At 38.2% G+C, this 27,359-nt stretch overlaps 1 protein-coding gene across 1 annotated transcript in view; it reads right to left on the bottom strand.

Moving 5' to 3' along the window:
- Window positions 1-5,084: 5,084 nt before the first annotated feature.
- The window catches only part of Hibadh (3-hydroxyisobutyrate dehydrogenase), a 127,450-nt gene continuing 105,175 nt past the window's right edge, over window positions 5,085-27,359 (bottom strand). The window contains exons 5-8 of the mRNA XM_042684993.1: window positions 18,640-18,773; window positions 16,539-16,615; window positions 8,918-9,074; window positions 5,085-6,014 (exon numbers count right to left, since the gene is read on the bottom strand). Coding sequence (XP_042540927.1) covers window positions 5,856-6,014; window positions 8,918-9,074; window positions 16,539-16,615; window positions 18,640-18,773 — 527 coding nt within the window. The 3' untranslated portion in view covers window positions 5,085-5,855. The remainder of the gene's footprint in view (window positions 6,015-8,917; window positions 9,075-16,538; window positions 16,616-18,639; window positions 18,774-27,359) is intronic.

The following is a 27,359-nucleotide window of genomic DNA, read 5'->3' on the forward strand; positions in this document are numbered from 1 at the left end:
TACAGCCAAGGCGGAGAAACACACCCCAAACCTGCCCTTTGATTTTATGAGTCTGGCTGTGAGGAAGGTTTCCAGAAGCTCCCCTTCTGCCAATGTCATTATTTTACAGCAAGGCCTGCCAAAATGCAGCTTGTAGCTAAGCTTGTGTCAGGTTTATTCAAGTGGCTCATGCTAGATGAGCTCTCTTGCCATCTAACTTTACCAGGCATGACGGACTATCATTAATAAGAATGTATTGATCTCTGAATCTATTCTGGGCTATAAAAATACCTTAATAAATGAGATGGCCATATGAGCAATAAATAATACCTAACAAGACCAAGTCCAAAAACTGTCAGAAAAACATGCCTCATGTTTTCTTAAGCCCTTAACTAAGGAGAATTAGAATTTCAGAGCTAAGATAAACCTTGAGATCAGAGCAAGATGCTAATTGTGAAAAGAAGGAAAAGATCCACATTACTGCACAGCTCAGCACTGATCCAGGACTAGAACTCAGGTCTCAGGTCCCTCAGCCCTAGGATAATTCTTAAAAATAAGGCATTCAAAAGCACTGCAGTCTGGTTACTAAGTACTTCTTTGCTGTATTTTCCTGTTAACTTTCTAAAAGAGTCGAATTCTACTTTGAATGAAAAAGACTTCATCCTTTTCTGTAGTTTTGAATTATTAAATGGTGAATACAATTAAATAGTAAAAGGTCATCTTCAATCTACTGCCGAGAGAAGATTCCACGTGTGCATGGTATAAGACATGCTGGTTTATGGGCCTGACACCTTGCATGGAACTTTACAAATCCCTATGATGTCCTTAAGCTCCTTCTTCAATTGAACTGAAAGATGGCTAAAAACCCCACTCGGGCAGATGACTCCCTATTGGCTGGCCATTTGAGAATGCTCAAGGGTGCAGTTACTGCAGCTGAGGCTGGTAGTAACTGGCTGTTTTCCTGAGTAGCAGCCTTCTGACAGCAGCCGGGGTAGAATTTATGCACATGGTTCAAGTGGCCTCATTCTCTGCTCAGATTCGCCTTTTTCCACATACAATGAGAATTGAGCATATGCATTTCTGATGGCTTAGAAAACAAGCAGAAATCAAAATCTGTGCAATGAGAAAAGCAAGTAGGAAAGCTAGTCTACTTAGTGTTCACTTAAATTTAGACTCTGCTGCAATGGAGTTATATCATAGTAGTGGCAGATAACAAAAAGCCTCTCCACCCCTCAAGTTAAGTCAAACTTGGTGTTGAGATTCACCTTAAACCTCAAGGTCTACATAGCATGTCTTCAAGGATTACATTTGGAACTGCTGTGCTCCACTAGGGGAATGAGTATAGATTTCATCTGTATGCAAGGTAGTAAAAGTATGGGCTGGATTAAGCTTACTACCAAAAATAATGCACATTGCCCACATACCTTCCTTCCTATCAATCCTCCTCTTCCTCCTTCTCCTCAATCTAAAGTTTGCTAGGCAAATGGCCTACCACTTAACCCATTCTCCGGCCACCGCTCCCCTCCCCCGCATCGTTGCCTCCTTGGACAGGCCCCTCCTATTTCCTAGTTCATCTATCCTCCAGAACATTTAATTCATTTTAACAGGGTAAGCTAAACTTTTGACTAAAACAACTTTGTAGCCGGGTTGTAGCCGGGTGCTGGGGTGGCTCATGCGTGTAATCCTAGCTACACAGGAAGCTGAGATCTGAGGATCACGATTCAAAGCCAGCCAGGGCAGGAAAGTCCATGAGACTCTTATTTCCAATTAACCACTCAGAAAACCAGAAGTGGCGCTGTGGCTCAAGTGTGAGAGTGCTAGCCTTGAGCTGAAGAACTGAGGACAGCACGCAGGCCCAAAGTTCAAGCCAAAACAAACAAACAAACAAAAAACTTTGGAAAAGAACTACATTCTGAGCTGTGTGTGTGTGTGTGTGTGTGTGTGTGTGTGTGTGTGTGTGTGTGTGTGTGTGTGTGTGTGTGTGTGTGTGTGTGTGTGTGTGTGTGTGTGTGTGTGTGTGTGTGTGTGTGACAGTGCCAGAGCTTGAACTGAAGGCTTCATGCTTTTACTTGGCCTTTTTGCTTTTTTTTTTTCATCAGAGGTCTTTTTTTTTTTTTTTAAATTGTGAGAATACTGTACAGAGGGGTTACAATTACATGGGCAAGATAATGAGTACATTTCTTATCAAGTATTGTTGCCTCCTCCTTTGTTTCCCCTTCCCATCCCTTCCCACCCTCCCCTTCCCCCACCTGATCCTCCCCCCCCAACCAAAGTTGTTAAGTTCGTTTTTCGACATAACAACTTGTTCATCTCATTGTTGCAATGGGTCCACCTGTATCCCTAGTTAAATGATTTGGTTTTTTCCCTTCCCCTCCACAAATTATACCAACATCAAAAACTTGGCTTTTTTGTTCAAGGCTGGCACTCTACCACTTGAGCTACACCTCTATTTCCTTGGTGGTTAATTAGAGTTACAAGTTTTATGGATTTTTCCTGCCCTGACTGCTTTCAAACCTTGATCCACAAGGTGCTGGTGGCTCATACCTGTAATCCTAGTTACTCAGGATGCTGAGATCTAAGGTTCTCAGTTCGAAGCCAGCCTGGGCTGGTTTGTGAGACTCTTGTCTCTCGCCACCAAAAAAGCTGAAATTGGAGCTGTGACTCAGGTGGTAGAGCACTATCCTTGAGCAAAAAAGCACAGGGATAGCATCCAGGCCCTGAGTTCAAGCCCTACAACCAATAAAAGAAATAAAAACCCTAAACCAAAAAATCCTTGATTCTCAGTGGTCTGAGTAACTATGATTACAGGCAGGAGCTACCAGTGCACAGCTATGAAAGACTTTTTGAGCAACAGAAAGCTATTTGTAACGAACTGCAAAGTAAAGTGAACTTGGCAATAATATTTAAGGGAAAAAAAGTTTATGCAGTTAGTTCACCTAAGATAAATGTACTGCTGTAACTTCTGCTCATTCAAATGTTCAAACACTGAGCTCTTCATGTCAGGCGTTAAACTCAATACAGGTACTCAAAGCTGATATCACACATTCTGTGCCCCCATAGAAGGCATCTTAGTCTAGAAGAGCATATAACAGGTAAGTCCTATAACGAGAGAATTCAACATGCAGCTACAAAAGCAGGGGAAATGATAGCCTGAAGTTGCTGAGGAAGGCTTTACCTGATCAGGCTGTCAGGAGGGCAGGGAAAGTGCACCTCAGGTGAAGAACATGGCATGTGCTAAGGCACCGGGGTATGGGAACACAGAAGACTCGGGAAACAGAAAATACTGTGGGCACTATTTTCCCTCAGTGCCTGTGGAAGAGAACAAAAGCCAGAGCACAAAGGAACCTGAGCACTGTGTTTAACAGTTTCCTATTGGCTAAAGAAATTTCAAGCAGGAAAGTTGGACGGGAACTCCATCTCAGATAAAGACCTCTTGAAGCACCTTGAAGGATGAATCGAGGAAGAACAGCCTGGTAGCCAAGAAGCAATGGTGCATCTAGAGACAGAAAGATTAGCTATTGATGTCTGGTTGGGGTGGGTGAGGGGAATGTGAGTGACTGCAAATGGACCCCAGGGGTTTTAGGAGGGTGATGCAAACATTCTAATACTACATTGTAGCAGTGGTTGTAGAACTCTCAATTTACTAAAAGCCACTTAATTGTGTAAAAGGAGAAAATTTTATTGAGAGTAAATTATCCCTCAATAAAGCCATTTAAAAGACTAAAACATCAAGCCCGGTGGCTCACCCAGGTAATTCTAGCTGCTCAGGAGGCTAAGATCTAAGAATCATAGTTCAAAGTCAACCCAAGAAGGAAAGTCCATAATGCTCTTATTTCCAATAAACTACCAAAAAAGTCAGAGTGGAACTGTGGCTCAAGTGATATAGCATTAGCCTTAAGTAAAAGCAGCTCAAGGGCAGTGCCCAGCCCCACCAAAAAAACAAAAAACAAAAACTGAAAAAAAACAATTACAGCCAAATATCAGTGGCTCACATTCATAATCCTAGCTACTCAAGAGGCTGAGATCTGAGGATTGAGGTTTGAAGACAGCACAGGCAGGAATGTCCAGGAGACTCTTATCTCCAATTAACCAGCAAAAAGCCAGAGTGGAGGTATGACTCAAGTGATAGAACACTAGTCATAAATGGATGGGCTAGTATCCCAGAGGATGAGAGACCAAGGAGACAAGCCCCTAACTACTGAAGCTGTGCCAGATGAGACATTTAGCTCCAGGGGAATAAAACAGCCAACTTGAACAGTAACTTGGGGTGGGTTGTTACTTAGCAAAAGCTAATTATATACTGTTTGTTTCACCTAGAATAAAATCCAGTGGCTTGCCATAGCCTTCAAGGCCCCATGTTCAGGCTCCCTTCACTTCCTGTCACTCCTCACCCCCAGCACTGTCCTACTCAGAACCTGTCCCTCATGCCCTATGTCTGGGGAGCTCCTTCCTCAGACTTGCACGGCTTGCTCTGACTTCCTTCTCTGCTCCAATATTACTATATGAGAGACCTCTTATCTCCCAACAATCACCCTTGCTCATTATTCTGCTTTATTGCTCTTGTAGGTCCTTATTATTACCAGACATATACATTAATTTCTTGCTTACACATAGCACACCAGAGTTTATATTCTTTAAGAGCAAAAGCTCTGCCTGGCTTATACTGTATCCCTAGTACTTATAATAGCCTGGAATTTTTTTTATCATCAGAAAAATGATAAAAGTAATAAATAATATTTTTGCCAGTTTGATTGTCTAGGCCTAGACATTACTTGGCATGTTTCCTGGGCTGGAGGTGGAAGAGTGGCAACGATGCTTCATATTGAGGCATGCTATACTGAATGTAGGCTTAATTCCATAATTTCTACGACCTAGAAAAATTCAAATGTCCACTACACATTTAAGCAAGGTAGCAGGATGTCAGCTTGCCACTGGTCAACTCTGAACTGTTCCTTTGATCTCCCACCTGCCTCTTTCTCTCCATCCTTTCCCAATTAGTCTATAATACTGCTTTGATACACACACACACACACACACACACACACACACACACACACACACACACCATACATATCACATATATAGCAACAAAAACTCTAAGAAAATATTATCAGCATAGAAATTTATTTGAATTCAAAATAAGGTAGGTTATATTTAGAATAATGTAATAATTATCTAAAGGAAGTATCATCATTGGCTCTGAAACAGCCTAAAGATGTTATTCTTTTGAAGTCAAAAATAGGTATTAATAATGTACAAGGAAGCAAAAAATATAGAAACATGTCTGTGGAAACACCTGAAGTGGTAACAAGAGGGAAGCGCTAAGATACTGTGATGCAGTCCAAATTATACAAACATGTGCTAATAGCTCTTTTGCTTTATTGCCAACCTGGAAAATAAATCAGTAGCCTGAGGAAGGCAAGCATATCACTTGGTTAACAGGACAAACGTCCCAAGGATACACATAGAAATTCACAATACTTTCTTTAATTCCTCTCAGTACATCAATTTCTTTCCTTTAGCATGGGTTTCATCCTGTTGACAAAATGTTTGGTTCTATTTGCAAAGTGACTCCACTCCTGATTGAAGTATCCAACAATTTAATTGAAGATGCTCAGGGATCAAACTTTTTAAAAAGGTCAATTCAGCTAGGTAGCAGAAACTATCAGTGACTTGCAGGGAAAAAAAATTTAGATAGTATGTTTGCTAAACAGATGAAAAGAAGAAGCAGTTAAAAATCATAGTGATTACTGTAACGTAGACAATCGAAAGCTGACAGATGACCTTTGATTAAACTCATTTGCTTGTGGAATGAGCTAGAAGGAAGCTCCAAGACAGTTTTGGTTCCCATCAGTGTCCAAGGCCAAAAGGCTCACTCAGAGGCTCTCCTCCTCCCGAAGAAACTGGAACACCGCTGAGAAGTCTTTCTTTGAGTAGCCCTTTGCACACATCATCCTGTAGATCTGATGGGCCACACTGCCCAGAAAGATGGGGGTCTTTGTGCTGGTTGCAGAGTCTTGTGCCAATCCCAGATCCTAAATCAAGCAAGGGCAGGAGGAACACATTGAGACTAGTGGTAAAGCCTTACTTTGGAACAGCACTTATAATACTTTAGGAAGTACTTTGTCAATTTTGAGAGTGTGACAAAAAAATTCTTACATGCATTAAGTTCATATGCATGAACATATACACCTTTGAACATATACATACTCACATATTTCCCTTTCTTTTTTTCTTTTGATGCTGGTGATCAAAACCAGGATTTCATGCATGCTAGACAAGAAATCTACCACTGACTGAGCTGGTCCCTTAGCCTTTACATATTTTACCAGTGCTTTCATACAGCTGCAAAACTGCTCTAAACAAACTTTAATTTCTTCTTCTTCTTTTTTTTTTTTCAGTCCTAGGGTTTGTACTTAGTGTATCAATGCTTGCTAGCCAGGCACTCTAGCATGAGAGACACGCACCAGCCCTTTTCGCTTTATTCAATTTTTTTTGTCGGTTGTGGGGCTTGAACTCTGGACTTGGGCACTGTCCCTCAGTTCTTCAGCTCAAAGCTGGTGCTCTACCACTTGAGCCACAGCACCACTTCTGGTTTTCTGAGTGGTTTATTGGAGATAAGAGTGTCATGGACTTTCCCACCCTGGCTGGCTTTGAACCGGGATCCTCAGATCTCAGCCTCCTGAGTAACAAGGATCACAGGCACCTGCTATAGTTACTTTTCATACAGGGTTTCACATTTCTGGTCAGGCTGGCCTGATGGAAATCTTCCTATTTATGTTCCCCTCATAGTGGGAATGATGGTTGTGAGGCACTATGCCTAGCTTTTGATTTGTTGAGATGAAATCTCAGGCTGGCCTCAAACCCCAATCCTAGCCAAGATTACAGGTAAGAGCCACTGTGCCTGGCAAAACCTTGATCGCTATGTGTCTCCACAATTACAGAAGTTGTGTTATTACACAGGGGAATGACTTTTCTAATTGGTGTTAAGTCTGTAAAACTGCTCTAAATTTAAAAAAAATCATGAAGGAAAATAAAATGTCAAAACAGTAAAGAGTTTCAAATATTACACCTTCCAATAAATATTTGAAGTATGCTGACAATGAGCCAGAAGCTGGGATTCAATGATGAGCATGATCACCTCAGCCTGCACAAACTGTTAACTGAGGAAGAAAGACACAGGGCAGTCATTTATGGACTCTGATAAAAACAGTACCATCAGGGGAGCCAGGGAGGCACAGCCCTGGGTGCTAGGTGAAGCTTTCCAGAGGAAGAGGTGGCTGACCACAGATCTGAAAGATGAGTAGGTGTTATCTGGGTAAAAGTACGGGCAACAGAGAGGTAGCAGGCAAGAAAGAATGATCCTGGCAGAGGCAATAGCCAATGGGAAGGTTTGTGAGTGAGAGAACAAGAGGCAGAAATGAGTTCAATATGACTGAAGTAGAAAGAGAAGAGTGGAAAAACTAAAGTGGGTTTGGGGAAAGAAGCAAAGACCAAATAATCCAGAGCAAGTTAGACAAACTATGGAGACAGACTTCAATCTGCTGGTAACTGAAAGGAAGGAATTCAATACGAAAAGTGACATAATCAGATTGTTACATATTTGAAAGTCTATTCCTGTTCCAGTGTGGAAAGATGCACTGGAGAAGATGAGAACAAAAGGCAAGGTGCCTAGCTAAGGAGGCTTGTGGCCTATGTAAACGAGGTGCAGCCCAGGTAGTGCTTTAAGTGGAAAAGGTAACTGGGTGAATCCAAGGTATATTCAAAATGAGAATGGAAGTATGCCATGAAGAATGAGGTAAAGTGAGCCAACTAGGCTATCCAAGTAATGTATTATTACTTTGTAATCAAAAAAAAAATCAGGGCTGGGAAGGTGGCTCAGTGGTAGAGCGCTTGCCTTGCATGCATGAGGCCCTGGGTTCGATTCCTCAGCACCACATAAGCAAAAAGAAAAAAGCCGGAAATGGCGCTGTGGCTCAAGTGGTAGAGAGCTAGCCTTGAGCTGAAGAGCTGAGGGACAGCGTCCAGGCCCAGAGTTCAGGCCCCACAACTGCCCCCCCCCCAAAAAAAAAAATCAACTGGGGGCAGGGAGGAGCTCTATGCAGAAATCTCAAAATTTACTAGTCTAAGAGAATATCCTACAATTGATATCACAAATGAAAGTAAGCCATCAACTTGCTTTTCAAATGACAATTTACACATAAATCATATATACTCTTAAAGCAGGAAAGATGTACTCAGAAATAATGCAAAGATCCCTTTCTCTTGTGATGTGCATATATAATGCCATGCATTAACAATCTGTTAATTCTTACTGCTCTTACACTAAGGCATTGGTAAAGTTAGTAAATTAATATAAATTTATGATGAAAAGTAAAATTTTACAGCTCATACCATAAACAAACTTGAGCCCTGGGGCTTGAACTTTGGACCCAGGCATAGTCATTGAGCTTCTTTTGCTCAAGGTTAGCATTCTTATCACTTGAGTCAGTGCCGTTTCTGGCTTTTTCTGTGATTAATTGGAGATAAGAGTTTCATGGACTTTCCTGCACAGGCTGGTATTGAACCATGACCCTTAGATCTCAGCCTCCTGAGTAGCTAGGATTACAAGTGTGAGCCACTGACACAAAGTGCACAAATTCTTTTAATCCAAAAGCCAAGGAATAAAATAATAAAATAAACAAGATAATAAGTTTTACCTATGCTAAGTTTTTGTTCGCTCTAGTAAGAAAGGGAAAGTCACTATTCCAGTAATTGTGCCTTCTAACATAGACATAAGAACTGCTTTATTAAGTTGCCTTCTAACATAGACATAAGGACTGCTTTATTAAGTTGGGGTTAGGAAAGAGAAAGTGAGATGCAAGGAGAGAAAAAAAAAATTAGGTCACGATGCATTTTTCCTCTTCTTGGTTAGTCTTTACATTTACCATTTCCATACCTTAGCCATGAGGGTTGTTCCAAATCCACCCTGATAGTTATTAGCTGAGGGAACTCCATCCATCACCCCAGGGACGGGATTATAAGTGTCGCTTGACCAACACCGTCCAGAACTCATGTTTAGGATTTTAGCCAATAGTTTTGGGTCAAGCCCTAACCTGTCAAAGGTCAAAGAAAAGAAATGTTACATGTCAAAATGTACACGGCATGCATGATTTATTTGCATATGAGGAGGCTCTGTCTTCACCATCTATTATGTCTTCTAAAATTAAAGCAGTATAAGAATCCTAATTTGAATTACAAGATAGTAAAAGGTAACAATTCAACAAGATCATTTCTGAGCCAAGACACTGTGTATTAAGAGAAACACTTCTGCCCTATCCCAACTATTAAGAAGCAATAATATATGACTGTTGGTTTGTCATACTCATGGGTTTTCTAGTCTTTTGGACATTACTAGTTTTATGTGTCACTTATGAACTTTAAAGCAATAAGATAATCTCAATTTTACATTCTTTACATACATATGTTATATTTCAGAAGTACTGACGGGTAAACGATGCGTGTGTGGGTGTGTATGGATGCATTTATACATATGTTTACTCCTTTGTCTTTTATAAGAACACATGCAAGAGATGAGCCATGAGCAAAGAAATGTGTTGAAGAAAAATTGCCATTATAGAAGAAGACATTTCTTGCTGCAAACTTTTCCTTATTTATAAAATCTTCATTAGACAACCTTGCTTATAAAGCAAGTCTGTCCATGTGACATATGCTATCTATTCAGAGACATACATTATAGTTCTGGGTCAACTGCTGATAAGGTTACTGATCCTGATGAAACAAAGCTTGCCCAAGCGGAAACATCATTTGTTCTATCACTGGGCTGATGGCATAAACGACTGTTTAATATGGACCTTAGAGGGAAAAAAGCCTCAAAATGTTCTATTGTTTTGATTGTAATGATCTCAATAGTTTGGGAAGCATAGTTTTATTAAGTATCACTCAATGAAGTTTCAAATAAAACTTTATATCCGTAAGTTTATTGGTTTCTTTCATGCAAAGGGCTATTATAAAACAGCTGTCATAAAAATTTTGTTTTGTCTTAAAACAAACCTCTTCTAGAAAATAATAAGAGATTGAAAAGATATACTTGTGTTAACAGCAAACAAACTACATTTTTACACACTTAAAATGTTGCTTACTTTGTGTGAGTGAAATATATACATTTCAAGATCTGAGCATTAAGCCCAGTAAAAGATTTTTCTGATGCTAACGTAGGGGTAAGAGCTAACAGCCAGGATATGGATGGACTTACCATGTAATACAACTGATACATAATTAGTCCTCAAGGGGTAGCAGTGGTTCACAGAATGCTGTGTGGCATACTGTGTGTCTGAATTCACCAGTGGCAATTATGTGAATCATGCTACAATCATGTATTCTTACTAAAGATTACAACAGATAAAGCAGATCCCATCTAAATGAGCACCATATAGTTACTTCAGCTGCATATTGCCAGAGAGATGGCCAGCAGTCACATTCATTCTTTTATAAAGATCCAAATCTATTGCATGTGTAGTTTGTCATGGATGCTTTCTTCCTATTTACATAAAATCAAGCAGTCAGAATTTTCTGTGACATATTGTCTCAGGAAAAGACAGCCAATGTGCTCCAGAAATAAGTGCAAAGAATAAAATAACAAATTAATAATTAGTTTATTGTATTTGCAAGTATATTCTCTAAGCACAATTGTTCAAGAACATAAATTTGTTTAATGTGCTCCATAAAGAGAATATTTCAAAGACCTTAAAACATTGCTTTTCCTGTCCATTTGAAATATTATTTTAGGGGTTTCCTAATTCAGATATTCTCTTAAAATGATTCAACATCATTAAAGCAGTAGCTAGTCCCCTCTTAATAATCTAGCAGGTTATACCTAGACTTGTTTTAGTGAACACATTCGTATTTCAAAGCATCTGGAGGGATACAAAAAACATCAGGTGGCAGTTGCTTGCTCACTTTTCAAACCTGATGCTCCTTTCTGTCGTCCTGTAGATTCCCTTCAAGAAACTGCTACTCCCTCGTGCTTTTCCTCCCTGCCCCCCAACCTGCAGCAAAGTGTATCATTAAAAAGAGCAAGTGAGAAGTGTTTTGCATTTTATCTTTCTGAGGATTCTTTCCTTGGCACATTCATAACTGACAGTTAGAATTAGACATGATATTAAAATCAGTTACTGAAGTCTTCTGTCTTCCTCTGTGCCCACGGCTTGTAATGGTCTGAAACCAGCTAGAATACACAGTAATTGTCATTCAGAGAGTCTACCCTAGAACGTCATGCTTCACTGGAGAAGACTGAGTTTCCATTTGAAATCAACAAATTAATCCAAGACAGGTATCTGAAAGGGCAAGTTTAATAGGAAGCAGCTACTGGGCTCTCAACCATGATAAAATGTTATTGCTGTTTCCCTGTAAATTGGCTGGGAACATATGATACTTTCTGCATAAGAGCCCCATTGCTGTTCAGGAGATATACAGCTCAAGTCATCAAAAGGATGACAGTCTGTCAGTCCCCATAATAACTTGCCACTGGATGTGGTTCGAGAGTGCGTGTGTGCATGCATGTGGCTTTACAATTGCTGGAATGTTCTCTGAAATAAACAGAGAATTAGTTCATTGTTCTGACTGCATATATAATTCAACTCAAATAAACGTCACTGTGTCAAATCTGCTCACCTCTAAAACACATGAATGTTAAAAAGAACTTTTGGGGGAGGTAAAAATAATATACAAACTATTAAAAATTAAAAAGAATGAAAACCTTTTGCCTTCACAATAAAACCAAAGTTCTAAGGATCAAAAATGTTCGTTTGCTTTACAGTCTTTTGTAAGTATCTACTTGTTTAGTTTTATGTAAGAACAACAACAAAAAAAACCCCACAAAACAGATGTTTGCATCTTAGAAACATATCTGAAGATGAGCATAGAAAGCTCAGTTGATTTTATTGACTCATTCACTTATTCACCAATGCTTACACAGACCTGCAATATGCAAATACTGTACAGGAGCCAAGTGCACAACAAGAAGTTAGAGGGGACTGTGACTGCCACCAGGAGTGGGTGAGTTAACATACACACCCAGATAACATGTGACTAAGGCAGAAGTGCCATGTTCTACCCTACCAAGCACTCACTACTCATTCAGGCCTTCATGGAACACCTATCATCTGCCAGTTCCTAAGATTCAGCCATGAGGACACACAGCCATTCTCCTTCATGGAGCTTAGTTTCTAGGCATTAGAAAGGCAATAAACAAATGTGTGTGTGTGTGTGTGTGTGTCTAGTAAATTCAAACACTATCTCGCCACAGATATTAATAACTACCATGTACAGAGCTCTTATTATGTGCCAGAAACAGTTTTTAGAGATTTACGTAGATTAACTCAGCCTTCACTACAATCTAAGGCCTTCTTACCAGCTTTTACTATTTGTTGGTTTGATTGACTGATTGTGGTACTGGGATTTAATACCTAGCAAGTACTCTATCACTTGAACCACATCGCCAGTCCTTTTTTGCTTTAGTTACTTTTCAAACAGTCTCATGTGTTTGCCTGGTACCAGTCTTGGACCACCATCCTTCTATGGCTGCCTCTCATATAGCTGGGACTATAGAGCTGAACCACTGTGCCAGAGTTGCTGGTTGAGACTGGAGGAATCACTAATTCCTTTTTCTTCCTAGCTGGTCTCAAACTGCAATCCTCTCAGCTCTGCTTCCTGAGTAGATGGGATTACATACACATTATTTTTTAAATGAGAAAACACAGAATCTGTCCACAGTTGGATTGCTTAACTAGACAGATACCCAGACTTAGACTAGCTTAAGTTTCACTGTGTCCTATGTGCAGTGAGAGATCATAGTCAAGCAACCAATATGATGGAATTTTATCATTTATTTAAAAATCTGGTCAACATTTTGTAACAGCCTCATTGTCATTTACCCTCTAATTTGAGGGTATATAAGAAGTCTTTCATCATATGAAAGAAAAGTCAACTTCTAGGTGCAGTAACCAAAAAATTAAAATTTTGCTTGTGGGAAATTTTTTTATCACGAATAGCTTTCAACTCTTCAACAGAAGTTCAACATGTTAGGTTTCACTTGCTGGAAAAAACAACAATGTGGTGGCTACTGGAGGGGCCTAGGACCTTGTTGATAATGGAAATAGCTTGTTATATCATCAATGTTTAAAAAAAATCAATTCTCAGTAGAGCAAAACAAAACTCACATTAACAATGTTGTTTCTCTGTGTCACATAGGAACAAAAAGCTCTGTAATGCAACTAGGGCATTGTCAAGGCTATAAAACTATTTTGGAGCTCTAACTAGGAACTCAATTAGAAAGTAGAAAGGTCTAATAAAAAAGGAACCTCAAAATATATGTATACCAATATTTTTTACTCTTTATTTTTTTTACAACATTTTAAAATTTCACTAACATCCATAAAGACTCAGTGGGGTCAATAAGAATTTTAAATTGTAAGGTTTTATTCTTCTATTAAAAGAGAGAGAGAAAGAAACAGTGTTCAGGAAAAAACACTGACTTATGAGAAAGATATTAATCAGAAATTATCATCTCACAGGAATATGTAACTCAATTGTAAATGTTGACATTAATATGCTAAAAAATTTCACTTCAGAGTGAAGAGAATATAAATGTGGCTGAACCACTTTGATGCTTTACTACTTTGTGGGAATTTACTACTTGGAAATTTATGCTTGCTGATGCCAATTTTCTTTTTCACCTTGCACAGCTCAATAAATTGTGGGTACTCTATACTCTATTAGAGAGCAATCCTGTCATTTTAAACCATGTCTGTAAACCATGGAGAAAAGACAATAGCAGAAACACTCATTTTTAGGGCTTTCAAACTACTAAGAATCCCTGTAAGATAGTGATAAAAATCTTAATGTTATGAAAATAAGTCATTTATTAGCATATTCTGAAACTCTCGTAATTTTAACTGTTAAGTAAATTTCTGCCTCTGTTCAAAATTTATGTACATATATATCATATAGATCAGCCAATACCAATACATATTTAGTTTTAGAAAAATTAAACATTTATTTACAAGTTTCATAATTTCAAATATTTTTATCACAGTGGCTCAAGGCCAAAAATAAGTAAAACTTTATTCTTCTGTTCTTAATTGTCTCTATTTGGAATTATATTACTTTCATTTTCTCCTTGAAGACAAGCCCACTGTAAGAAGCCAATGTTTTTCATTACATTATATATAAGATATACATATATTTCAAATGAATACTGTTACTATTCTTTATTAGCTGCTGTTTGGAGGAAAACTTCCATAAGCTCTTAGACTCAACAAAGCTTCATTTTAGAAGAGCAAATGATTAACTAGTCAGAGTTTTGACAGGAAAATTATTCAAAGAATGCCAGAAGATTCATCACTGTCATAAGGAACATCTTGATACAGTGTTGCTCAAGTTCCGGAGTAGAGAATAAACTGACACTGGGCACCAGTAGTTTCCACCTATAATCCTAGCTACTCAGAAGGCTGAGGTCTTATAACTGAAGCTCAGAGCCAGCCCACGCAGACAAATCCACAATACTCTTACCTGTAACTAACCAGCAAAAAACAGAACTGGAGACAGGCAAGGTGCAAATAGTAGAGCACTAGCTCTAAGTGAAAAGGCTAATCAAGAGTGTGGCCTAGCTGGGCGGGCGCTTGTGGCTCACACCTATAATCCTAGCTACTCAGGAGGCTGAGAGCTGAGGACTGTGGTTCAAAGCCAGCCCGGGCAGGAAGTCCATGAGACTCTTATCTCTAAGTAACCAACAGAAAATCAGAAGTGGCGCTGTGACTCAAGTGGTAGAGCACTAGCCTTAGGCTGAAGAGCTCAGGGACAGCACCCAGGTCTAGAGTTCAAGCCCCACCACTGACTAAAAAGAAAAAAAGAAAGTGAGGTCTTCAATTCAAGCCCCAGTACTGGCATATAAAGAAAAATAAACTGGTAACAGGGAAATGTTATCATAGTATAACCCGGATACATCTAAGCTTTTGGCTTTTTATGATATATTTATTTAAAGGCAAAAATTAGCAGAAGATTTCAAAATGCATGTGTATACTAATCCTGCTGTCAACACCAATTAATTTTATATGTAATTTATGTTTTCCTCTTCTCTGAAATTAATCTATAGAACGGACATAAAACAAGTTATCAGTAGCAAGTTTTTCAACTATGACAACTGACCTAATAGGTGGCCTAATACTGGCCACCATACAAACATACTGCTTGGAAGGGCTCACACATATACTACCAGTTTTATTAAGGATTTGTACAAATATGGCTTACCATCTTATAGACATTCAATTTTAAAATGTAAATGGTACAGGATATTGATAAACCAATTAGCGCTGATGCAAAGCAAATTTCTCTTTTATCTCAATTACAACATGACAACTTAATAGGTCAAGATAGTTTAACATCTGAGACGAGGGCAATTCAATAAAGCAACAGCATCTTGATATGGTAATTAAGGGGAAATGTGTCTCCATTACCATGTTTTTAAAATATCTCAAGCACCCTGGCTCTTTGTATTGCTTTTATCAAAAGCTATGATAGGAACCACTATTGTGCTTTGTAATATATTTGATGAAGCAGTTTGGGGAATGTGAAGAAAATATCTGAACACATCTTGCTCATTAAGGATTTTCTAAAATAAGAAATGTATATTTATTATATTCATAAAATATAAAACACTTAAAAATTAATCAATTAATCATATATAACATTCTTAACCCAAAAGGCTAAAATTAAGATATTTACCTTAAACATTATCAGGGATGATCATTTGTAGGAAAAAACCTTAACTCTTGATTGACTTTAGGCTAAGAATGAATAACATTTATCTTAAAGATATATCCTAAAATAAAGTTAACCAGACCACAGGCATACTAAAATCTGAGTTAGGCATGAGTCAGATCTTTAGGAATGTAAGTAAGTTGATGCTAACAAACTAACAACAAACCTTTTGGGTAGAGCTTTGAAGGATTATATTTAAAATAGGGACAGAAAATAGTCACATGGTAGCATAACACTTCAGTTCACTAACATTAAAACTGTTTCATAGGAAGTGGCGCTGTGGCTCAAGTGGTAGAGCACTAGCCTTGAGCTGAAGAGCTGAGGGACAGTGCTCAGGCCAAGTTCAAGCCCCATGACTGACAAAACAAAAAAACAAAGCAAAAAAAAAAACTTTCATACAGATTTGTCAGACACTGCCAAAGTATATTTAAATTTCAGAGTTTTTAGCATTATCAACCTACTAGAAGAAATGAGCTTCCAAATAAAAAGGATAATATAACTTCAAATGCTCACTGAAGTACATTTTATGGTTATGGCAAAGAATATTCATGCTCTCCAAGATCCTATTGCTCATCCAATAAGCAAAGTCTATTGAAGTTCAATAATGAAGTACTTTCAAAATGCCCCTGGACCAACTCATTTCTCTCTCACAAACATTATTAATTTTTTTTTACAACAGAAAATCAAATAGGAAAGCCAATAAAAATTGTTAGTTCATGAAAATGAACTACTCAACAAACCTGATTCCAAGATTCATAGCTTCAGAGGTTCCAATCATACTAATAGCTAATAGCATGTTGTTGCAGATCTTTGCAGCCTGGAAATGAATTGAATATATACTCAATATCCTTATTTTCAAGTTATAACTTGCTTCTACTATGGGCTCAGAAGTACAGGGAGTGCTGATCCATGTGTCAAGGGATGGGACTTACATCTGACTTGGGAAATAGAAATAATATGTTACATGAAAGGCAACAAATGAATAAACAAAAACAATCACATGGTAACATGTATGGTAGAAAAAGAAGGAGTTCAGAGAAACAAGAAAACTAAACACAGGAGTATGGAAGAGATAACTGGAAATCATCTCCCAGGACAAGATATGGTGTGTGTGTGTGTGTGTGTGTGTGTGTGCGTGCGTGCGTGTGAGAGAACTGGAAATCATCTCCCAGGACAAGATATGGTGTGTGTGTGTGTGTGTGTGTGTGTGTGTGTGTGTGTGTGTGTGTGTGTGTGTGTGTGTGTGTGTGTGTGTGTGTGTGTGTGTGTGTGTGTGTGTGTGTGTGTGAGAGAGAGAGAGAACTGGAAATCATCTCCCAGGACAAGATATGGGGTGTGTGTGTGTGTGTGTGTGCGCACGCACGCGTGCATGTGTGTGCCATTCTAAGGCTTGAATTTAGGGCCAGAGCACTTTTCCTGAGCTCTTTTTGCTCAAGGCTAGCGCTCTGCCACTTGTGCCAGCTCCACTTTAGCTTCTTTCATGGTTAACTGGCAATAAGAATCTCAACAGGGGCTGGGCGCTGGTGGCTCACACCTGTAATCCTAGCTATCCAGGAGGCTGAGATCTGAGATGATGGGTCAAAGTCAGCCTGGGCAGGAAAGTCCGTGAGACTCTTATCTCCAATCAACCACCAGAAAACCAGAAGTGGCGCTGTGGCTCAAGTGGTAGAATGCTTGCCTTGAGCTGAAGAACTGAGGGACAGCACCCAGGCCCAGAGTTCAAGCCCCACAACCGACAAGAAAGAATCTCAACAGATTTTCCTTCCTGGGCTGCCTTTGAACTTTGATTCTCAGTTCTTACCTTCCCAGAGTAGCTAGGATTATAGGTGTAAACAAGCCACTGGTGACCAGCCTAAGACATGATTTGAACAGGCAAAAAGAAAAAGGTAGAAAGTGGGCAAAAGGTAAATGTAAGAGGAATTAAATATATCAAGAGCAGAGACTATTCCTAGGATTAGTGGAAACAATTATTCATATGCATTGGCTTAAAAGAATGCTGCAAATTTGACAGTTAGGACTATGTCTTGTGCAGTAAGTAGGGAGTTAAAATTTGACATAGTAAAACAGAGACCTATCTGGTTCAGAATAGGGATATAACATGATGGTATAAGCAACTCTGATGGACTTGCTTTTAGACAGGGTGGGACAAAGTGATAAATTTAGCATCTAGAGATTCATTAGATCCCCTGAGTAGTAAACTAAGTATGAGATTAAAAAAAAAAAGATTGGGCCAGCTAATGTGGAAAAGATGATTAGTAATGGGAGTCACTGAAGCAAAACTCAAAAGAGCTTTAAGAATCTCTCAACAAATATATCTAAGATAACAAAACAGTCTTGAGTAAGACAAAAAGGAGTTCTAGTAACTAGGATAAAAGCACTAAAAGAAAGAACTGAATGAATTAGGTTCATATTAGAAGTTTGATTTCAGAATACAGTATGGTCAATCACTTCATATTTCTCGGTGAAAACTACCTGCTTTTCAAGGAAAAGATTAAAAACTGCATAGGTTATTTCCACCTTAAAGTAGATGGAGGATAACTCACTCAGATAACATGAGCACTTCATATGGAAGTGTTTTAAGGATGATTTCAATAGTCACTGGAATGATATATCAAGATTCTAATAATGAGATTTTTGATATCTTTAATAAAATAAGTACATTAGCTGACATCTTCTTAAGCCCACTCAAAATGATGGAAAACCATCTTATTCCAATTTAAGAAAATTTACACAAAGACTCCATTGACTTAAACAGAAAAAAGAGGAGTAAGAATATGATCAGGAAAGAGAATGGAGCATCAGCTAATTTTATATCAAGTCAAGGTCAGGTGACAATCTTACCTGTCCAGTCCCAACAGCTCCACAATATACCACATTGGAGCCCATGCACCCCAGCAGTTGTTGGGCAGCAGCAAATTCCTCTTCGACTCCTCCCACCATAAATGTGAGATTCCCAGACCGGGCAGCTCCTACACCTGCATCATTTGAGGAGAAAGAGAATCAAAATGATACATTTCTTAAATGCTTCAGTAAATTTTTTAAAACAAAAAAAATACAAAAACAAAATGAAAACACCTTGTCTCTAAAATGTACCTATGGTAAGCATGTGAAAGATACTCTAAAATAGCCATATAAATGTTTCAATAATAAAGTATCATGCAAGCTAATTACAAACCAAAAGACCACATACAGACTTAGTCTTACTCTCATTCTCAATATATATTAAAACTTTTGGCACAACCATGGCACAGAATATGGGGATTTGAAATGTGCATTTTACCCTATGTCACCTACTGTTTCCTTCAGAACCTACTCAGTAATAAAAAAAATATATAAGAAAAAGGATTCTGAGGGCTTAGACCCTCACAGGAGCAGGGTGAGAGGGTCTGCTGATGAATTTGATTTGAGATCACTGGGATCCCTTGATCCTTCTCCCAATCTTATCACATGAGAGGGAGAACTATAGTCCAGAAACAAAGAGCCATGTCAGGTGGTAAGACTGTAAAGGAAAAAAAAACTGTTCTTATTTAGACTGATTATTCTCATGTGCACATTCTCATATTTTTCTTTTCCTTCCTACTCTCTATCTTTGCAGGCAATTCACCCCTAGTAATATGAGCTGGAAGAAGAAATAACTTTTACACTGGTTTGCTGACTTCTTTATAGCTTTTAACAAAAGCTTTAATACATGTTCACTGGTGAATGATTGGAAAAACAACTCATAATTTAGCACAGAAAAATTGGCTTAGGCTTATCTTAAAAGGGGAAGAAGAATCTCATTCATCTAAAATTTTATTAACTATAAAATAAAATCAAGAATATTATTACAGTTTTTATTATTTAGAGAAAGCCTAATTCATAATTATCAAGTTAGATTTTATTATTCAACAACAGGAAGGCATGTGGGTAAGATATATTAGTACAATGTTCACTTTTATAGCTTATTTTACAGGACAACTAGAAACTGCAATTATACAATTACAGAACAGATAGCTACAAGTAATGACCTGCTTTTGAATCTGATTTATTCAATGAAATACAGTTTTTATACATTAAATAAAACTCAGGCAAAGAGTGCCCTATTTCATTCAAATTGTGAATAATTTGTTATTGCCAAATCAAGTAGCTTTTCTTTTATGGTTCATACTATTTTTAACCAGTTACTAAAAGTAAAAGAAGTCAGCACACGTCAGCCAAACAGTCTTGGAAGAGTGAGTGCCCACATGTTATGAGAGCCTGAAGTGCTCACACATATGGTTAAATTACATTATTTCACAATATCTTCACACAGTTGCCAACAGAGTATATTAAAAATCCAATTATAAAATATCCTTTCAATTGGCCAATCTATGTCATTTGAACATCCCATACTATTGACATTTAAGTGATTGTCATTTTGCTAGTTTCTAATTTTCTTCACCAAAAATAGTGAACAATTACAGTTTTATAATTACTTTGCTCAATCACGTTAGCTATTTTTATTCAGACCATATAACTACCCTTTCTCCTAGTTTTGTTGATCTGACCTAGAGAAATTAAGTGGACAATATAAGCCAAAGCTTACAAACAAATCCAGCATTATCCATCATAGGTCAATAGCCTTGTACCCAGATTACAGACTACTAAACAGCTTTAGAGAGTCATTTATTAAAGGAAAATTAATGCTGACAATGGTTCTCAGCTGGTTAATCTTTTGACAGGTACACTTTCTCACTTGTTCAAACACATATTTCAGAGAGAAGAAATAAGTTACTTAAGCAAGAGAAGACTTGCTTAAGTCTTCTTAAGCAATACTGGGAGGCTGAACTCAGGGCCTGTTCTTGCTAGGCAGGCACTCTGACACTTGAGCCACACGCCTAGCTCTTTTTGCCTTTTGAGTATATATATATATGCCTAGCCTGGCCTGGCCTGGACAGTGGTCTGCCTACCTATACTCCCTATGTAGCTAGGAGGACAGTCACATTTATACCAAGGCTAGCTTTGAACTGTGATCCTCCTGACTCTGTCTCCCAAGTATCTATGATTACAGGTCTGAGCCACCAATACTTGGCAAGAAAGAGTAATTATCATTTAATTCAGAAATTCATGGCAGATTCATTCTTTCCTCCTCTCAAAGTGGCCTTTCAATTATTTCCAACTTTATTGTATCTTGTATCTCAGTATAAAGGTCTAACTAAATTGGGTAATTCTACACTTCTGGAATTTCTTGGAATCAAAAGCTATCTTTTCATACATATTCCTTTAACACTATCAAGCCTAGCCTCAATGCAAAAACAGAGCTAAAATACTAGTTATCATTAATGAAATATAGCTATTTTGAACATAGGGGAAAAATAGAAAACTGGAATTCAAGAGCTGGTAAGACATCTTATGGACATCTTCAAAAGATATCATATGGATGTTAGAAGAGATTATACAGATTTTTACGACTAGTCATAACAAATAATAAATGTACTACCTCATCATGCCATTTTAACTTAAATCATACTCCAAATAAGAACACATGAAATGTACACTCACATAGCTGCTAAAATACTAGAAGATCTATTTTCAGGGTATTTGTAATCCAAAAATCTGGAATATACCCAAATTCAAAACTTTTTGAGTATCATACCATAGTAAAACAAATTCCACAACTGATTTCATGTGACTATGTGGTCAAAATGAAGGCATACTGAAAGTTTTGTTTCAAGTGACCTCTAGATTATGTGTATGCGGTGCACTTAAAAACAAATGAATTTGTGTTTAGACTTGGGTCTCAACCCAAAATACTTCATTATGTACAATGCAAACTCCCAAAATCCAAAACTCCGGCCCTAAGTACTTCAGATAAGGCAGATTCGACTTGTATTTTAGCTAATGTTTTAATATAAATGTTGTATTTAACTCTATTATAAGCATTTATCACTGGCAGAATCTTAGATTTTTGTCATCTGATTCCTCCTACAAGGTCAGCATTAGGGTCTTGTTTATGTCAACATCCCCATTATCTGGTACAGTATATGATATTCAATAGATGTGTGTCTAGAATACAAGTGAATAAGAAAAGGAGTAAAGAATCCATGGAAGTAAAATGAGGTTTTTCAGAGTGCTACTTGCTGTCTGTGTAATTACAAATTATTTATCTTCTAGTCTCAGCATATGAAATGGGAAAAGAATTACTAACCTCTTTACAGTGAAACTGAAAATGTGAGCAAACATAGTAAAATAAAATGCCATTTAAATATGTTCAATAACCTGGGTTAGAGAACTGGGTGTTTTCCCATTTGGTTATCTAAGCCATTGAATCCTAAGTTAATTTTAGTCTTGCTTGCCAACTATTAACTGGTTTGGGCTGAACCGATCAGCAATACAAACAAGCTGGCTGAACCTATCAGCAATACAAACAAGCTGGCTGAACCTATCAGCAATACAAACAAGGTGAAGAAATAATATTATATAGAAATCCACAAAGAGTGATGTTAAAATTACATCACTGTAGCGAACTTTTGCAAAATCTTTTAAGGGACATCTGCATTTGGTTGTCATTCAGCACAACAGTGTAACTACTCAGTATCAAGCACTGTGGTTAGCAGTATGCTGAAGGCTAAACCCATGGGCCATTGTGGCTAAGAAGCTATCCACCTGTGATCTGACCACTTTTCTCCTTGTCCATCATTACCATTCTGATCAGAGCCATTGTCACCTCCAAGCTGCTGAGGTGAATGACTTTGACAGCCTCCTTACTTAGTCTCCCTTTTGCTCCTGCCTCCATTGTTTATTTCCCATGCAGCAGCCTCTTTTTTTTTTTTTTTTTTTGGTTGGTCATGGGGCTTGAACTCTGGGCCTGGGCACTGTCCCTCAGCTCTTCAGCTTAAGGTGAGCACTCTACCACTTGAGCCACAGCCCCACTTCTGGTTTTTTGGTGGTTAATTGGAGATAAGAGTCTCACAGACTTTCCTGCCTGAGCTGGCTTTGAACCATGATCCTCAGATCTCAGCCTCCTGAGTAGCTAGGATCATAGGTGTGGGACACCAGTGTCCAGCTGTGCAGCAGCCTCTTTAAACACAAATCTAGTGATGCTTCTCCTCAACTCTAAACCTTCCGAAGCCTTCCCATCAGTGTCTGTATAAGAAAGTTCTAAAAGGCACCTTGACATAGGGTTGGTTTCCTTTCCTATCTCATTTCATATTATTCCTTCTGCCATTCACTGCTTCCCAGACACCAGTTCCCCACACAGGTAAAGCATAATTTCCATATTCAAACCCTGCACTGGGTATGCTCTTTCCCAGCTACTCATGACTTACTTTCACCTTGCACTAACTTAGGTCCCTGTGGAAAATTCACCTCTTCAGTAGGCCTTCCCACATACTCCATCTAACAATTCAGAACAGCACTTTACTGAGCTGGGCGTGGCAGTGTACACCTGTACTTCAAGTAGTGAGGAAGAACAGCTGTACATTTAAGCCTCGCAAGCATCAAAACTCTTAAAAAATAGGACTTAATCATTACCCATATTCTTTTCTTGCTTTAATTTTTATTTATTTATTGTCAGTTGTGGGGCTTGAACTCTGGGCCTGGGCACTGTCCCTCAGCTCTTCAGCTCAAGGCTGGTGCTCTACAACTTGAGCCACAGCGCCACTTCCAGTTTTCTGGTGTTTAATTGGAAATAAGAGTCTCATGACTTCCTTCCTAGGCTAGCTTTGAACAGTGATCCTCAGATCTCAGTCTCCTGAGTAACTAGGATTATAGGCGTGAGCCACCAGCACCTGTCTTTAATTTTATTTCTAATGTCTAATACCCCTTGTTTCTCTCAATACCTCTTATTTTGATTCTGCTTTGCGTTCTTCATATGAACATTTGTTCATGAAGGCAGTGTCAGCTGGCTCGTTAACCCCATATTCACACAGTCTGGTGCATAAGAGATGCTTAGTAGGCTGACTGTTTAAACCAAGAGGGAAGGAGGAGGTGCTATCATTTGAATGTGTCTTCTAAAAAATAAGTGCTGGAAACTTCACCCTCAAGATTACGTACTGAATGGTGGAGCCTGATGGGAGGTGATTAAAATATGAAGGCTCTATCATCATAAATGGACTGATGCCACTGTCTGAGCAGTGGATTCCTAACAGAAGGGCAAGTTTTCTCCTTTACAAGCACTCTCCTAGCAACTCTCCATTCCTCTTCCCCTTTCTAATTCTCTTTTTGATCTCCCATTATGAGATAAGGCAAGAAGGTCCTTCCTTGCTGGCTGAGGCTCCTCCATCTTGGACTTTCCAACTTCTAAAATCATTTAAAAATAAATTCTTAGTTGGGCACTGGTGGTTCACTAGCTTCAAGTTATTCAGGAGGCCAAGATTTAGTGATTCCAGTTCAAAGCCAACCCCAGGCAAACAAATTCATGAGACTCCTACCTCCAATTAACCAGCAAAAAGCCAGGAGTGGAGGTATGGCTCAAGTGGTATCAGACCTGAGTGAGGAAAAAGTTAAGCAAGAGTGAAAGGCCCTGAGTTTAAGCCCCAGTAGTGGCACAAAATAAATTGAAAAAAAAAATGAATTCTTCCTAAGTTATAAACTCAGGCCTTCTGTTATAGCAGTGCAAAATGGAGTAAGACAGGAGGCTATAAGGAAGGAAGATTGAAGAAATAAATGGCTATATCACTAAGTGACAACAGCTCTCATAACAATATGAACAAGAAGCCAAGAATTACAAGGCATTTTTATCACTGTAGCAAGTCATTAAATAGGACTTGCTCCAACTTTTCCCATCTCTGAAGAAAGGTTGTTAGACAACATTACCACTGAATTACTTTCATGCTTTTGAAATTCTATCATTTGGTATAACTATTCTGAGACTTCTGTGAAGATTAAATAAACTACATGTAACCTGATCCATGACTGTAACTTTATGTAGTAAAGAAAAATTTTTAATTTTTTTTTAAAAAAGAAATTCTATCATTTGGGATTTTCAGATTCACACACATCCATATTCGAACAATTATCAACTAGTAACACACAAAATCAAAGTATGTTCTATGCTTGTCCAAATAACATATATATATATACATAAATTAGAAAAAGGAAAGTAATTTTCCTTTGTAACTGCATTAAATTTAACAAGCCTAAACACTTGCAGCTGCCTTTAGTGCTTTAACTCACACTTTTTATCCTAGAATCAGAAAAAGACCATGCTCATTTGTACAACCAAAAAGGACAATGCCAATCCTATTCAGCTGACTTCCTTGCTTTTACAATAATAGATAACTGAGCTGGTTCAAAGCCAGCCTAGGCAGAAAATTCTGACAGACTCAATCTCAAATTAACTGACAAAATACTGGAGTAGAGGCATGGCTCAAATGATGGAGTGCCAACTGTGAGCAAGCAAGCCAAGCAAGAACACAGGGTTCTGTGCTCAAGCCTGGGTACCAGCACACACACAAAAAATAGGCTGTGGTCAAGTTTGACAACACTATCTGGAAGCATTCAATCCCAAGTCTCTAACTTAGTCTTTCTCTTTTTAAAGAGATTTATTATACTGGGGGTTCCTCAAAAAACTAAATATAGATCTTCCCTATGACCCAGGCATACCACTCCTGGGCATCTAACCTGAACATCATGAGCCAGGATATGATAAAGACATCTGTACATCACTATTGTTGCTGCACTAATGGCAATAGCTAAGATATGAAACAGCCCAGATGCACAATAGATGAGTGGATCCAAAAAATGTAGTACCTACACACAATAGAATTTTACACAGAAAGAATTTCACATCAGAAAGAATAAAATAATGTCATTTGCAGAGAAATGGATAGAACTAGAATAAATCATGTTAAGTGAGGTAAGCCAAGCTCAGAGAGACACATGGCACATATTCTTTCTTATATGCAGAAAAGATACTCTTTAGGAGAGAAACACAAAGGCACAATGCCTAAGTGCCTCTTTATGTTTATATAAAATAATGCATATAAAGCTGGGTGCCGGTGGCTCACACCTGTAATCCTAGCTACTCAGAAGGCTGAGATTTGAGGATTGCAGTTCAAAGCCAGCCCAGGCAAGCAAGTCTGTGAGACTCTTATCTCCAATAAACCAACAGAAAACTGAAGGTGGTTCTGTGGCTCAAGTAGTAGAACGCCGGCCTTGAGCTGAAAAGCTGAAGGACAGAGCCCAGGCCCAGAGTTCAATCCCCAAGACCGACATAAAAAATGCATATATGTATATATGTATATAAATTAACTCCAAGATATGAAAACAAGAGATTTTTCATTTTCATTTTTGATGATTCTGTCTTCTTTTCTTTATGTATGGTATATTCAAGTGTACATCTTTGATAGAGGGCCGGTAACAGAACCTGAGGAGAAAAGGGTGAAAAAAATACAGCAGTGGAGTTCACTGGACACTGATGAAAGTGAACTACACAGGCTGGGAATGCAGCTTAGTGGAAGAATGTTTGCCTAGCTTGCATGAAGCAGAAAAGGCCAGAAGTGGTACTGTGACCCAAGTGGTAGAGTGCTAGCCTTGAGCAAAAGAAGCTCAGGGACACTGCCCAAGCCAAGTTCAAGCCCTAGAACTGGTAAAAGAAAAAAAAAAAAAAAAGAAAGTAAACTATACAACTCATGGTCAGACATGGGAGAAAGAGACTGGGAAAGAGTAAGGAGAGAGAGGACACAGTATGAAAGGACATGTACTCATTACCTGACTCATGTAATGTATACATCACCTTTATAGTAACAATAAAGTAAATTAACTTAAAAAAGGAAATGTACTCTTTACCTGGCTTACGTAACTATAACCCCTCTGTTACTCCTCTGTTAAAAAAATTAAAAAAGAGATTTATTATAGTTGACACACACACACTGGGAAAGAAGAAATAGTTCTTGCCCCCAAAGAGAATGAAATCTAGTGTTTATAATGGTGGTAGTGGTAGGGTAGGGACAATGGAGAAAGAGTCAAGGACTTATGTGTAAAAAAGACAGAGTTAGATGTATTCTACAAGAGAAACATAAATATAGTCACATATAGGTTCAAAAAGAAGAAAAATGTTGTCTATTCACTGTATTTAACAGTGTCTTTGTTAGGGCTTTGTGCTATATGCAAAGATTGAATGGATAAACAGCTGTTTTCTGATATATCAGGAAAACATTTGAAATATGATTATTCTATATATATATATGTATATAAAGTTGGAGTAGATATAAAACATTGTCTTTGCCCTCGGAAAACTTAAGTTATAATTAGGGAAAGGAGATATATAAGGATAAATGCCAAAAGCTAGCATTATTACCAAGTATCCAATGAATAAGGGAAATTACCACCATTTTTTTAATGGTGGGGTAGTATTGGAGTTTGAACACAGGGCCTCTACAATTTGACTTTGCCCTCAGCCCTTTTTTGTGTTTTTTTTTTTTTTTCATTTTTCAAGCAGGATCTTACATTTTTTCCCTGGGATAACCTCAGATCATAATCCTCCTACCTATGGCCACCTGTTATAGAGTAACTAAGACAATAGGTGTGCCCACTACACCTGTCTTGTTAGTTGTGATAAAATCTTGCTAACTTTTTGCCTTGGCTGACCATAAACCTCA

The sequence above is a fragment of the Dipodomys spectabilis genome, unplaced genomic scaffold (assembly GCF_019054845.1).
Source record: "Dipodomys spectabilis isolate Male_0828 unplaced genomic scaffold, ASM1905484v1 ptg000092l, whole genome shotgun sequence".
Classification (NCBI taxonomy): Eukaryota; Metazoa; Chordata; class Mammalia; order Rodentia; family Heteromyidae; genus Dipodomys; species Dipodomys spectabilis.